The sequence below is a fragment of the Schistocerca nitens genome, chromosome 9 (genome assembly GCF_023898315.1).
Source record: "Schistocerca nitens isolate TAMUIC-IGC-003100 chromosome 9, iqSchNite1.1, whole genome shotgun sequence".
In the NCBI taxonomy this organism is placed as follows: Eukaryota; Metazoa; Arthropoda; class Insecta; order Orthoptera; family Acrididae; genus Schistocerca; species Schistocerca nitens.
This window is the reverse complement of record NC_064622.1, coordinates 470,550,385-470,564,021: the sequence shown is the minus strand read 5'-3', so window position 1 is coordinate 470,564,021 and position 13,637 is coordinate 470,550,385. Positions and strand designations below refer to the sequence as shown.

At 38.8% G+C, this 13,637-nt stretch overlaps 1 protein-coding gene across 1 annotated transcript in view; it reads right to left on the bottom strand.

The window, feature by feature from the left end:
• Window positions 1-283: 283 nt before the first annotated feature.
• Window positions 284-13,637, bottom strand: part of LOC126203392 (lysocardiolipin acyltransferase 1-like) — a 113,688-nt gene continuing 100,334 nt past the window's right edge. Inside the window, exon 6 of the mRNA XM_049937698.1 lies at window positions 284-1,104. Coding sequence (XP_049793655.1) covers window positions 567-1,104 — 538 coding nt within the window. The 3' untranslated portion in view covers window positions 284-566. The remainder of the gene's footprint in view (window positions 1,105-13,637) is intronic.

Genomic DNA, 13,637 nt, shown 5'->3' with positions numbered 1-13,637 from the left:
TGATACCTGCTTAAAAAACATACTTCTTTTCTACAACAATCAGAAAGCTACTGAAGAGTAGTCAGTGATAAAATATTATTGCTGCAACATATGAATTTTTGTCATACATCAGTTTGATATTACATCCACAGAAAACTCATACGAGTACGATATACGCTAAGAATATTGTGTCATTTCAGCATGAGCATTTCTGAATCTATGAACCTATTTGTTAGTGTCATAAAACTCTTTTAAAAGTAATTACTGAAATGACTCATAGATGTCTTTGAGTTTTTATCACCAGAAAATATTGTTCTTTATTGCTGCCCTAAGAAAAAAATTCCATGCCAATTATCAAAAAGAATATTTTTCTTTTGTTTTCGTATTTCACGTCCAGCACAGGCAGTATGTTTCTCTGACAAATTTGCATCCTTTTTGTCAAGAAATAAAGAGATGAATGAAATTTTGTTGCCCTCAAGGTACATCTTTAAAAAGAAACAGTAAACATAGCTGTTTAAAATGCTGTAAGACACTTTTTCAGAGACAGAGAGTGTGCCAGTAGTTTTATTCTCTATGAGATGGTAATATCAGTTCTGTTTACACACCTCTGTTTTTCCATTCTTCATACGATGCTGAATAGACTGTCCCAAGATGCGTCGCTTGAAATGAAAGAAACGGATCTCGAGTAGGTGTGCACCCTCAGAGAATGTCGATATCGTGAAGAACAGGAGAACATTCCACAAGGCCCACCATCGAACTATTGATGAGAATGCGAGAGCTGCCACCAGCAGCAGTGACAGCAGCGTCCAGAAGGCGAGTGCGAGGTACAGAGCGTTGCTGTGAAGGACCGGCCCTTTCAAATTACTGTGCTCCGGTGCAGCTGGAGTACACGACAGGGATTTCGAGGGAGAACTGTCGAGCGACTCGAGGCCAGAATAGTCAGGAGATGGCAAAACCGGTGCCGTACCGGAACCTGGCGGTGATGTGCCCACAGGGGTGGTAGCCCGGGAGAAGCTGCCGCCTCTCGTGTAGAAGTCTCGTAGGAGGTTCTCTTTGTTCTGCCACACCCTGGACAGCCACTGCCGCAACTCAGGATCACCCGTTGGCAGGTCAGAGATGGGGTACCTGTCACACAAAAGCATTCCATTATCATTATTACATCATTATTACTGGTGTTCTTTTCCTTGCATAAATATCCTACATTACTTGTATATTCAGAGTATATTTCTCTCTCTCTCTCTCTCTCTCTCTCTCTCTCTCTCTCTCTCTCTCTCTCTCTCTCTCTGTGTGTGTGTGTGTGTGTGTGTGTGTGTGTGTGTGTGTGTGTGTGTGTGTGTGTGTGTGTAACACAATGTTCCAAAAGCTTCTACTCTCTTTATGCCTGAACCACTTTTCATCTGTATTTCACTTATGGATAAGGCTACACTCTGTACAAATGCCTTCAGAAAAGAATTCCTCACACACAAATTAGTATCTGATGTTAACAAGTCAAACCTTTTCAGAAACCTTGTTATTGCTGTTGCCAGTAAGCATTTTATATCCCCTCAAGCTCAGCCATCATCAGTTACTTAGTTGCCCAAATAGCAAAAGTCATCTGCTACCTTTTTTGTGTCATTTCCTAATCTACAATAATTTCCTAAGCATCACCTGATATGAGTCAACTATATTCCACTACCCTTATTTTACTTGTGTTAAAGTCCAAGTTGCAACCTCTTTTCCACACACTGTCCACTGTATTCAACTGCGCTTTTAAGTCTTTACTGTCAATGAAAGTTACAATACCATTAAAAAAACCTCAAAAGTATTTATTTCTTCTTTCTGACATTTAATAGCCTTACCAAATTTCTTCTCAGTCTCTTTTACTGCTTGCTCAATGTACATATGTACTATCATAAGCCTTCTCTAATCTACAAGTACTACACTGAAGAGCCAAAGAAACTGGTACACCTGCCTAATATCGGGTAGAACCCCTGCGAGCTCGCAGAAGTGCCACAACATGACGTGTAATGGACTCAGATAATGTCTGAAATAGTGCTGAAGGGAACTGACACTACGAATCCTGCAGGGCTGTCCATAAATCCGTAGAAGTACGAGGGGGTGGAGATCTCTTCTGAACAGTACATTGCAGCGCATCCCTGATATGCTCAATAATTTTCATATCTGGGGAGTTTGGTAGCCAGCAGCAGTGTTTAAACTCAGAAGAGTACTCCTGGAACCGCTCTGTAGCAATTCTGGGCATGTGGGGTGTTGCATTGTCCTGCTGGAATTACCCAAGTCTGTCAGAATGCACAATGGACATGAATGGATGAGGGTGATGAGACAGGATGATTATGTATGTGTCACCTGCCAGAATCATATCTAGATGTATAAGGGATCCCATATCACTCCAACTGCACATACCCCACACCATTACAGTCTTCACCAGCTTGAACAGTCCGCTATTGACATGCAGGGTCCATGGATTCATGAGGTTGTCTCCATATCCATACAAGTCCATCTGCTTGATACAATTTGAAATGGGAATCGTCCAACCAGGCAACAGTCCAATGTCGGTGTTGATGGGCTGATGTGAGGTGTAAAGCTTTGTGTCATGCAGTCATCAAGGGTACACGAGTCTGCCTTCAGTTCCGAAAGCCCATATTGATCATGTTTCGTTGAATGGTTTGCATGCTGACACTTGCTTATGACCCAGCATTGATTGAAATCTGCAGCAATTTGCAGAAGGGTTGCACTTCTGTCGCATTGAACAATTCTCTTCAGTTGTCGTTGGTCCCATTCTTGCAGAATCTTTTTCTGGCCACAGCAATGTTGGAGATTTGATTGTTTTGCAGGATCCCGATATTCACGATATACTTGTGAAATGGTCATACTAGAAAATCCCCACTTCATCACTACTTCAGAGATGCTGTGTCCCATCGCTTGTGCACCAACTATAACACCACGTTCGAATTCACTTAAATCTTGATAACCTGTCATTGTAGCAGTAGTAACTGATATAAAAACTGTGCCAGACACTTATCTTATATATTCTTTGCCGACTGCAGTGCCATGTTCTGCCTGTTACATATCTCTGTATTTGAATACACATGCCTCTACCAATTTCTTTGACACTTCAGTGTGTAAACATATGTTTGCTTTTCTTCAACCTATCTTCTAAGAAGACCGAGCAAAGTGGCACAGTGGTTAGCACACTGCACTTGCATTCAGGAGGACAAGAGTTCAAACCTACATCTAGCCACCCAGATTTAGGGTTTCTGTTGATTTTCCTTAATCTCTCCAGACAAATGCTGGAATGGTTCCTTTGAAAGGGCATGGCTGATTTCCTTCCTTATCCTAAACACAGTCCAAGCTTGTGCTCTGTCTCTAATGAGCTCAGTTTCAATGATATGTTAAACCCAATCTTCGTTCCTTCTTTCTTTTTATCATCTAAGGTATGTGATAGAGTCAGTATTGCCTTTGTGACTGTACATTTCTCCCAAACTGATCTTCCTCAGGATAAGGGAATTTCATCTCTCAAAGCTACCTATTCATCTTCTCTTGTACTCCTTTCACCTGTTTCAGTCAGTAATTACTTAATGCTCATACTGATACTCTGGACAATCTCTGGTTCTTTCAGTTTATCCAGGTCTTGTCTCCTTAATTTCCTATCTTTCTGCAATTTCATCAGTTTTAATTTACAGTTCATAACCAGAGTCCACATCTGCCCTTGCAAACGTTTAGCGATTTGAAATCTTATTTCTAAATTTCTCCCTTACCATTATATAATTAATCTGAAATCTAATAGTGTCTTAAGGTCTCTTCCATCTATCTAAACTTCTCTCATGAGTCTTAAATCAAATGTTAGCAATGATTAAATTATACTCCATGCAAAATTTTACCCGGTGACTCCTCCTTTCATTCATTTCATCCAGTCCATGTTCTGCTACTATTTTTCCTTCCCTTCTTTTTCCTACTGTCGAATTTCAGTCCACTATCATAATTAAATTTCCTGCTCCCTTACATATTTCAATAATTGTTTTTATCTCATAATACATTCTCTCCATCTCTTCATCATCATCTGTGGAGGTAATATCTATCTCTCTCTCTCTCTCTCTCTCTCTCTCTCTCTCTCTCTCTCTCACACACACACACACACACACACACACACACACACACACACACACACACACACACACACACACACACATTCATAACTTCTTGTTCATATATTTTACAGAAGTAGACAAAAGTGATTGCCTTTGCCTGTTAATGTGTAACTTGACCTGCCGATACTCCCGAAAGCTCCACTTCACGATGGGACTTACAGAACACAATATGTCAATGAGTGAGTGTGTATATACGACAAAGAAATTATATCTGAAAATATGTATAATGTTAGTCTCTTTAAACTAAGAACATTTGCCCCAATTTTATGAGATATTCGTGCTATACTGCTTTGATTATGGATGGACAGTTTATGGCTGCAGTAGGCCATCTTAAGATTAGCAGTGTTGTTCATCGTGAGGGGATTTGGTTGGCGACATGAGGAGACGGGACAAGTCTGATCCCCAGCCTCTGTACTGAGCCCAGGGAAACACTGCTTTCATTTGATGGCAAATCCTAATAATGCATCCTTCATGTATGCAGCCTACTCTCCATCCCACAACCACCTGGCACACTGTCCATTGCTTGCCCTCCAATGGGGCGACTGTTCAGAAATAGGCTGTGCATAATGAAGCCATTCAGTATTCGATTGCGGCAGGACTTAGTAGCTCTCTGTACAGACCGTATTTACATGTTCCACTGAGATTGGAGTCATCTACCACCTTGGTTAATATGGAGACCCAGAATTAGTTTAGATTTATCAGGGTCAAAAAGAATTTCACTCCAGGCTGTGTTTTTATATCAGTAGTTTACAGAATTTTATCCGAGCACTGTGACTGTGTGGCCATTTACACTGGTGGGTGTAAGCAGGGTAATTCCATTGGCAGTGCTTGTTATTTCCAGACTTACCTGGTACATTCACAGTGTATGATGCTGAATTATATATGATCTTGAGTGCAATAGAGCAGATGCATTGTCTTCAGGCTACCAAATTGTTCATCTGAACTGACACCTGAAGTGCACTTCAGGCTATCATTTACATGTATCCAACAGAAAAGTATCTTCAGCTGATCCATTTCACCCTTTCCCTTTACAGGAGCAGGGCAAGGAGGTGTCATTCTGCTGGGTACCAGGACATGTTGGGCATTGAGGGTAATGAAGCAGCAGATGACACAGCTAAGTATACCTACTTGGAAAATATGATTTCTGAATGTGCTGTCCTGTATCATGGAGACAAAGGATTATGTGTCTGTGGGAGGACAAGTGTTTATGGTTAAGGAACAAGACTGCAGCCAGTGAAACCAATGACTTGGCTGTGGTGTTTCTCCTTCTGGCCACTGCAGCAGGAGGAAATACTCATAACATGCCTCCGAATAGGGCACTGTCCTCTGAAGCACACATTCCTCGTCTGGTAGAAGGATCCACCAGCACACAGTGCTTGTCCTGTACTACATTTTAACAGGATGTGTTTAATACCAAGCATAAGGGATGTAACCACCTTACCAGCTGACCTGCCATCTATTTTAGGAGGTGACGAATCGAATGTGGTCCATGTTTTAAGATTCTGTGTGATGTCTGCTCTTCTCAGTGGGATCTTAGGTAGCAGATTTTAACATATTTCCAGGGTGGTCGCTACCTCTTTCATTTTCTAGTTGCTCAACCAGGCACAGTCCCCTCTTACACTATTTTAATGTCGTGTGGTTACAGTCGGTGTATTTTAATCACAAATTGTGCTGAGGCACACATCTCTTGGTGTTGTGTGTAGGAATGTGAATGTGAGTGAAAGACAGTGTTCCATGGTGACTGAGGATTACATTTTATATTTTACCATTTGTTACATACTTTTCACAAAACAAGACCACATTCCATAAAAACACGGGAGAACTGCCATAAGTCAGTAACATCTTGCCACGATATTTCGGCACAAAGTCTTTTGGCCATCTTCAGGTGAGTGCAGATGTGGATACAGTTGTCTTAAAATCAGACAAAGGAAATTCTATGGTTCTTATGACAAAGGATGATTGCGTCAAGTTTACAATGGCTAGGCACACAGTTGGGAAGTGACCATCTTAAAAATGCAATTCTTCTTTTCCATTTTTGAGCCTTGGGTGCATAAATCGTATTGGAACCTTATAATGAGACTGTACCTATGTAATTCTATAGTACTGTACATGGTGATACAGCCACAATCAATTGTGCATCACTATGCATCACCTACTCCTGGTATATTTCATAGTTTTGGCAATGTATATTTTCCAAATAAAGATTACTGATTACATTCAATGTTTGGAGACCTATATTTTTATATCACTTTATTTACTATATTTTATTCTGAAAATCTCTAAAAATGAACTAAGTAAATGTAATTATATAGTGATGTATTTATTCTAGATGATTATTATCTGTGATTAAGAATCAATCTGAATCATACACTGTGAACTGCCAATATAAATGTATCTTTGGATTATGTTTACCCTGCGGTGAGTAGCAGTGGTAGTAGTTGGTTGTGAGATGTGAGGGAGGTGTAGCAAAGCAAGATGGACCCATTCCTATTTTGTTTTGTTATTTCTTCATCTTTCATTTCACCCTCTTTGGGGTACAGTAGATCAATAATTTTTTGGTGTGTTGTTCTTTTCTCAGTGCCCAGTATTTCTTTATTCTTTCTGACCTTTTCCTCTCTTTTTCCAAGATCATGTTTTTGGGTTTTTGTAACAATATTATGAGAAGGAAAGTTGCTACTCGCCATATAGCAGAGATGCTGAGTCACAGATAGGCTCAACAAAAAGGTTTTCACACTAACATCTTTTTGTTGTGCCTACCTGCGACACAGTATCTCTGCTACATGGTTTATTAATTAATTTAGCTGTTTGATTGATTAGTGATTTTACTGAAATCTTTAGTTCTACTAGGTTTCTCTCAGTTTCTTTAGACCCGTTGGGTTTTGTTTCATGGTTACGGATAAAGTTGAAGGTCTGTTTGGTTAATCTGTTAGGTTTCATTTTCTGAGACGATGTCCATAAAAATTTATCTCCCTTTTTTGCATTGTATCTAAAGTTTTTCAATTGTCTTAGAGAGAGTTTCATTTTTGATTATACTATCTTATCATCATGGAATTTTGGTCCTATGATGTTTGCTAAAATTTTTCTTTCCTTTCTCTCAAGTTTCTCCATGTGGCCTTTGAAGTTCATGTTAAGTATTTCTGCTGCATACAATGCTTCTGGCTTAACAACTGTCTTGTAATGTGTATCCCTATGAAGGGGATTTTTTTGTTGTGTGTATCTTTTGTTAGCTGGAAGGCCAGTTCAAGTTTATTTTTCTGAATTACATTGCTTTGCTGTCCTCAGCAATCCAGTCCATTCCCCAAGATATTTAAATTCTTTCACTACTTCAACCTTTTGTTCTTGGACTTCTGAGGTGTTTATGTGAGTTCTTGATGTTTGTTATGATTTTAGTTTTTTTGAAGGAGATTTGAAGACCTATTTTAGCTGTTTGTTTCTTTAATTCAAAGATTTATTCCTATGTTTCTTTCATTGTGTTGGCGAACAGTGCCACGTCATCTGCAAAGGCAGTGCAGTTTACTTTAAGATTCTCCTTTTTGCAACCAAATCTTATACCACTCTTTATATTTGTGTTCCATTGTCTGGCTACTTTCTCAAGTGCACAACTGAACAGCAATGGTGAGAGCCCATCCCCCTGTCACAACCCCATTTTTATTTTGAAGCTTCTGATGGTTCACACATGAGTTTAACTTTTCAAAAATGGATCTGTAAAGATTGCTTTTATGATATTTGTTTTTTTCTTATCCAAACCCATTTCCTCCAGGACTGCTAATAGAGGTTGTCTGTCAATTGGATCATATGCTTTTTTGAAATGAATGAAGCAGATTTCACATGTCTTTGCCCTTGATTTTTTGTACGTCATAATGTTTTTAAGGTTTAGTATTTTGCCCTTGCATGACCTAACCTTTCTAAAACCTCCCTGGTATTCTCCAATTCATCTAATTACAGCTCTGCCCTATTCAAAAGGACTTTAGAAAGAATATTGTATGTTATATCCAGCAGGGATATTCCTCTATAATTGTTAGGGTCTATCTTTAAGACTTTGTGGGTAGGGTGAATCAGAGCTTTTCTCCATTCTGTGGAGATCTTCTTTCCAGATTTGATTGAAAACGCACTGAAGGGATGTAATTGCTTTTTTGTCAGCTTTTTTCTGTATTTTGGCCAATATTTGGTTTTTTTTAATGTATTTCCGGTTCTGAAATTACTTTCTGTAGTTCTTCAGTCACTGGCCGTTCTGAATCCGGCTTCTCCCTGTTATTTAGGATGGATTGAAATTTTTCAAGGATGGATTAACAATTCAGGAGGTTCTCGAAATAGCCTGCTAGTTTCTTACAATTTTCCATGTTATTGAGCGATGGTCAGCATCTCCACTGTATGGTGAGTAACAACTTTCCTTCTCATAATACTGTTACATTCCATCCTGGATTTTCCGTCGATTGACCAATGGTGTGGTGTTGTGAATAAGAAGAGGGACAGTGAAATAGGACAATTAACAATGGTTACTGATTAATTTTAATATAAAAGTGCCACACATACTGTTAATCAGAGTGAGACTTGTAGGTTAGTTAGGCCATACTATACAGTGACTATTGTAGCATAATTAGAAGCTGCAGTATGTGCATACCTGATAAAGAGATTTTCAAGAAATTATAATTTAACCTGAAATACATCATTTTGAGAACTCATCTAATCTTCGTTATCAATGAATATCCTGAATGAAGGAATTATGTTGCAATTTTGTCGCAAAGAAGAAGATTAACATATTGTTGTTAAACACTTACAAGAGATGGGAAACCTGTCGGTGAGACCAAATCCCATTTATTTTTTAAGACAACGAGCTACAACAACAGCAACTATGGCATCAAATTGAAAGATGAGTACTGTTTTCACTATTGACGCTCAACAACAAACAGTGTTAGCAAAAAGTGTATTAGGTTCCTTTTCCTGCAGTTAACCTTAAACAATCCTCTGTCTGTAAATTATTGACAGAGCTGTTCATGAATTTTATTTTGTGAGTTATTCAACAAAATTTCAATTATAGGCCTGACTTAGGGTTTCAATACAATCTTTTTTAACTTCTTAGCAAGTTATCATCAGACACTTTGTTTAAAAACAAAGGAAAATAAGGAAAGTAAAATACTAGGGAACTAAATTACAAAATCAAACCAGTTTTTACACATAGTTACATGTACTTGAATACTTTACATAGTAACTCATCAAAGTACAGCTGAACAATCCAGGAGATATTAACATATCTGCACTCTGATTCATGGAACTTAAGGCGACAGCCAGCTGCATAACACAAGGAATCCAAAAAAAAAAAAAAACTCTTCTGATTTCACAAGGTAATATCTTCCATGTGCATGAAGATAGAAATCTTGGATAGCTATTACCTCACACACTGAACTGAAAAGTTTAGCGGGGTGCCAGTTGTACGATGCCATTTCGTCTGGTTGCTGGTAGAATCTCTCTGAGGCAGCTAGGTTACTTACTCAAATCTATGTTAATTACCCAGTGTCCAATGAGTTGAGATGCTGGTAACACAGCAAAAAAAAAAAAAAAAAAAAACTGTTTTGTGTTCTGTGTTCCGAGGGGCGAAATTCAGTTACAAATATGCAGCATGATTTTTGTTAAAATTATAGCACTGTAGCTTTTACAGCATAAGCAGCAAATGTGTCTCGTACTCCACCGCTGGCCTCTAAGGTCACCCAGTTTCACTGAATGTGATTTTTCCTTTATTCTTCATTGTGGGAGTTTGTGAAATACTTCCTCTATATGTCTCCACAACTAAAACATTTGGGCATACAAAGACACTATGAAACACTCCCGATTACAAATATGTCAATTGTTATTAACAGAAACAGCAGCCTAACTTTAATGTTGATGTGGCTGAGGCCTAACTGATAAATGCTGATAGAATTTAGCTGCTTCAGCAGTCTTTTCTAATCAGGGTGTGGTGGCTCAATAATGTTCATATGAGGGTTGACTAAAAGTAATGCCTCCATCTTCGTAACTCTTCAACAGTTGGCAGCACTGGTATGTGGCAGGTACTGGCTTGTTTTGTAGCCTCTTCTACTCTACAGCTCCAGTTAGCGGGAAGCCGATCTAAGCAACGTGCAGTCATTGAATTCTTGACAGCAGAAAGTGTCACCCCAAAGGAGGTTCATCAGAGAATGAAAGCAGTTTATGGTGAATGTGTTGATGCGAGTACTGTGCGTCATTGAGTGAGTAACTTTAAAGATGTTGAGGTGGGAAAATCAGACCTGCATGACAAACAGAGTTGGGCATCCTGTGACCGCAACCACCGAGTTCCACAAGCACAACGTTGACAGATTAATTCAGGATGATCGCCGTATCACTTGGAGAGAAACTGCAAGCACCATCAGCATTTCACAAGAACATGTGGGTCACATTATTGCTTTGCTTGGATATCAGAAAATCTGTGCATGATGGGTAACCCGGATACTGACTCCTGAAGTGAAAGTGCACAGACTTGAAATTTGCAAGGAACTCCTCTCACATTGTGAGAATGAAGGTGATGCCTTTCTTCATTCAATTGTGACAAGAGACAAAACACGGGTAAACCATTACAACCCAGAGACAAAACATCAGTCTATGGAATATTGACACAAAGACTCGCCTCAGAAAAAGAAATTCAAGACGCAGCCCTCAGCTGGAAAAATCATGGCCACAGTATTCTGGGATGCAGATGGTGTTATCCATGTTGATTTCCTTGATAGTGGAACAACAACAATTCCAGAGTGTTACATCACAATGCTGTGAACTCTGAAACGATGGCTAACAAGGGTCCGAAAGGAAAAGGGAAATGTTTTCCTGCAGCATGACAATGCCAAAACACACACTTCACGTGCCACCACAGCAGAACTTCAGAGACTGAATCTTACCACCATATGGCATCCTCCATATAGTCCAGATTTAGCACAGTCTGATTTCCTTCTGTTCCCGATAATGAAAGACAATCTGCGGGGACATCATTATGCTTGTGATGAAGGTGTTGAGAGAACTGTGAGATTGTGGTTGCAGAAAAAGAGTGCTGACTTCTTGCATGACGGCTTCAGAAAAGTTGTTCATCATTGTCAGAAATGTATCCAGTGGGCTGGTGATTATGTGGAATAGTGAATATTGTTAATTAAAGATCACATTCTAAAGATTATTTCTGTGTTTGATTTATTAAAATGTTCCCATCCGAACCAATTGATGAAGGTGGAGGCATTACTTTTCATTCAACCCTCATACAATGATAAAAGGGTTTTGCAATTATCAACACCAAGATGTTTCACACTGTTTGATTTATATATTCCATTTAGATACTGTATGAGGCAGACACTACTTTTATCTCACACTTTTAATTATGGTTAATCTCATCACAGGTCAGAAATCTTGGTTTTACATGACACACTATAACAATGGTGAACACAGACAATCCTCACTGCAATCCAAAATGTGGCCAGCACAGTTGACACAAACGCAGATATATAGCACACTGTAAATCTTTATAAAACACTTGTCATAAATATCATTTGGAACAAATCAGTAATTTTTTGCTGAGGATCAACCTATGGTAGTGCGGATTCACTCAGCCAGTATGACATGACACGTAGTCCACGGCTTCGCCTGGACTTGGACACCAAACTCAAACTTCCATGAGACTCCACATACTCAGTGCTGGTGGTGCTTTACAGTCAATTTTGCTACCATCGACCTCTCTGAGGCAAAATGTGTTTATCATTGGGTAAGAGATCGTAGACCCCTTACAACTGCCTGATGACAGCAGTGAATGCAATAACTCCAGAAGTACTTCTAAAAGTAAAGGATGAGTTTGACTACCACCCAGATGTTTGTCGTGTGTCTGATGGAGGACACACAAAATGACAAAATGTTTGTGAATGGTGAATGAAAACTTTGATTCAAACTGTAATTGTAAAAACTACCTTGTGGTTGTATGTGCATGCACATAGAAGGTATACCCTTACTGAATCGGTTCTTTCACAAGTAGAAAAATTATAGTCATTAAAATTGATCGCAGGTGAGGTTCACACTTCTCAAAGTAAATACTTACAAAACATCTGGTGTCAGTAAGCTAGACATTAACAAGAAGGCACCCTACAGGCATCTGTGAGTGACAAACAGGTCACCGGCAGTTCCAAGAGCACATTATACAGTGTGTGTGAAACAACTATTACACTGATGTAGTATTAGACAACTGCAATCCAGAAGAAAAAGGAAAAAGAAGAGTAACATAATAACTGACCTATGCTTTTAAACAAGGACTTTGTTATGACAATTGGAGACTTGTTTGTTTAATTATTCCTGTATCTAAATGACATCATTGAGTAATGCAATGACAGGTATCTGTGCATTCAACTTTGTATTTTTTTAGAATTTGAACCAAGAGCTGTTCCATTAGTATCTAGATTCTAATATAGTCTAAAGAGGACCTGTTTCTTTGGTCTATGTGAAATTTCAGACAGACACCACATTGTATCTTATGCTGAATCCTGTGTTTCTGTTGATTGCCACTATGGAAGGCCACTCTCATTTTAATGTTAAGGAAAGAATGAGCAGTCTGTACAGATTCTGTCCTGCGTTAGTCAGTTCAACAAACTGATTCATTTGAGTTTTCCTTCTGTCATTTACACCTCTTGTCAACCTCTTAATTAATTCTGGCTGCCATTCCATGGCATTCTTTGCATTATCACCATTAATAATTGTTATAAAATATTAAGTTTCAGAAGGTACTTAGACGGTGAGTCTGTGTATCATGGGCCACTGATGTGCCCAATTTATTATGATGGATCCACAGACGACTGATTAATGATAGCATCTGAACAGGTTGGCTTATTTTAGACACCAAAGCAGTATTTATTACCTTCTTTGAGTATGATACAGTAAGATCTAAGGAATTAACACTGTTATTTTCCTCTATTTCTAATGCCAATTCAATTTTATGGGTAAATGCATTCAACTTCTCGGTAGCTGCCATTGATCTGTATATGGTAGCATCTGACTGTATCATAGACATACAGTAAAACCTCATTTTTATGTTCCCGCATTTTATGTTTTCCCGCTTTTTACATTCATTCAGTCCCAGTGAAAGTCCTATTCTCTCAATACAATGCTTTCCTATCATCAGCAATTCCACATTACAACATTTCCCGCATTTTAGGTTTTCTCTGACACTATCATGATTCTTAACATTGATTTTCATAGACTTCTGCAAAAAGTGCATTGCATTCCTGTTCAAAGTCAACCTTGGAACAAAGTAGAAAATGTAGAGTTTATACAAAGTTATTGATCACGTAGCATAGCAAAAGTAAGCAATATTTTCATTGTTGGTGTTGGGTTGTGACTGCTTGTATTGTGCGTTTGCAATGTTTGGAACAGTGGGAAAGCACGCAAAATCACAGTCTTGATGATAATCATCATCTCATGATAGCAACCTTCCTTCTGCTCATTGTGTGTTATTACACAGCTTTGATTTAATTTCAGTCATTT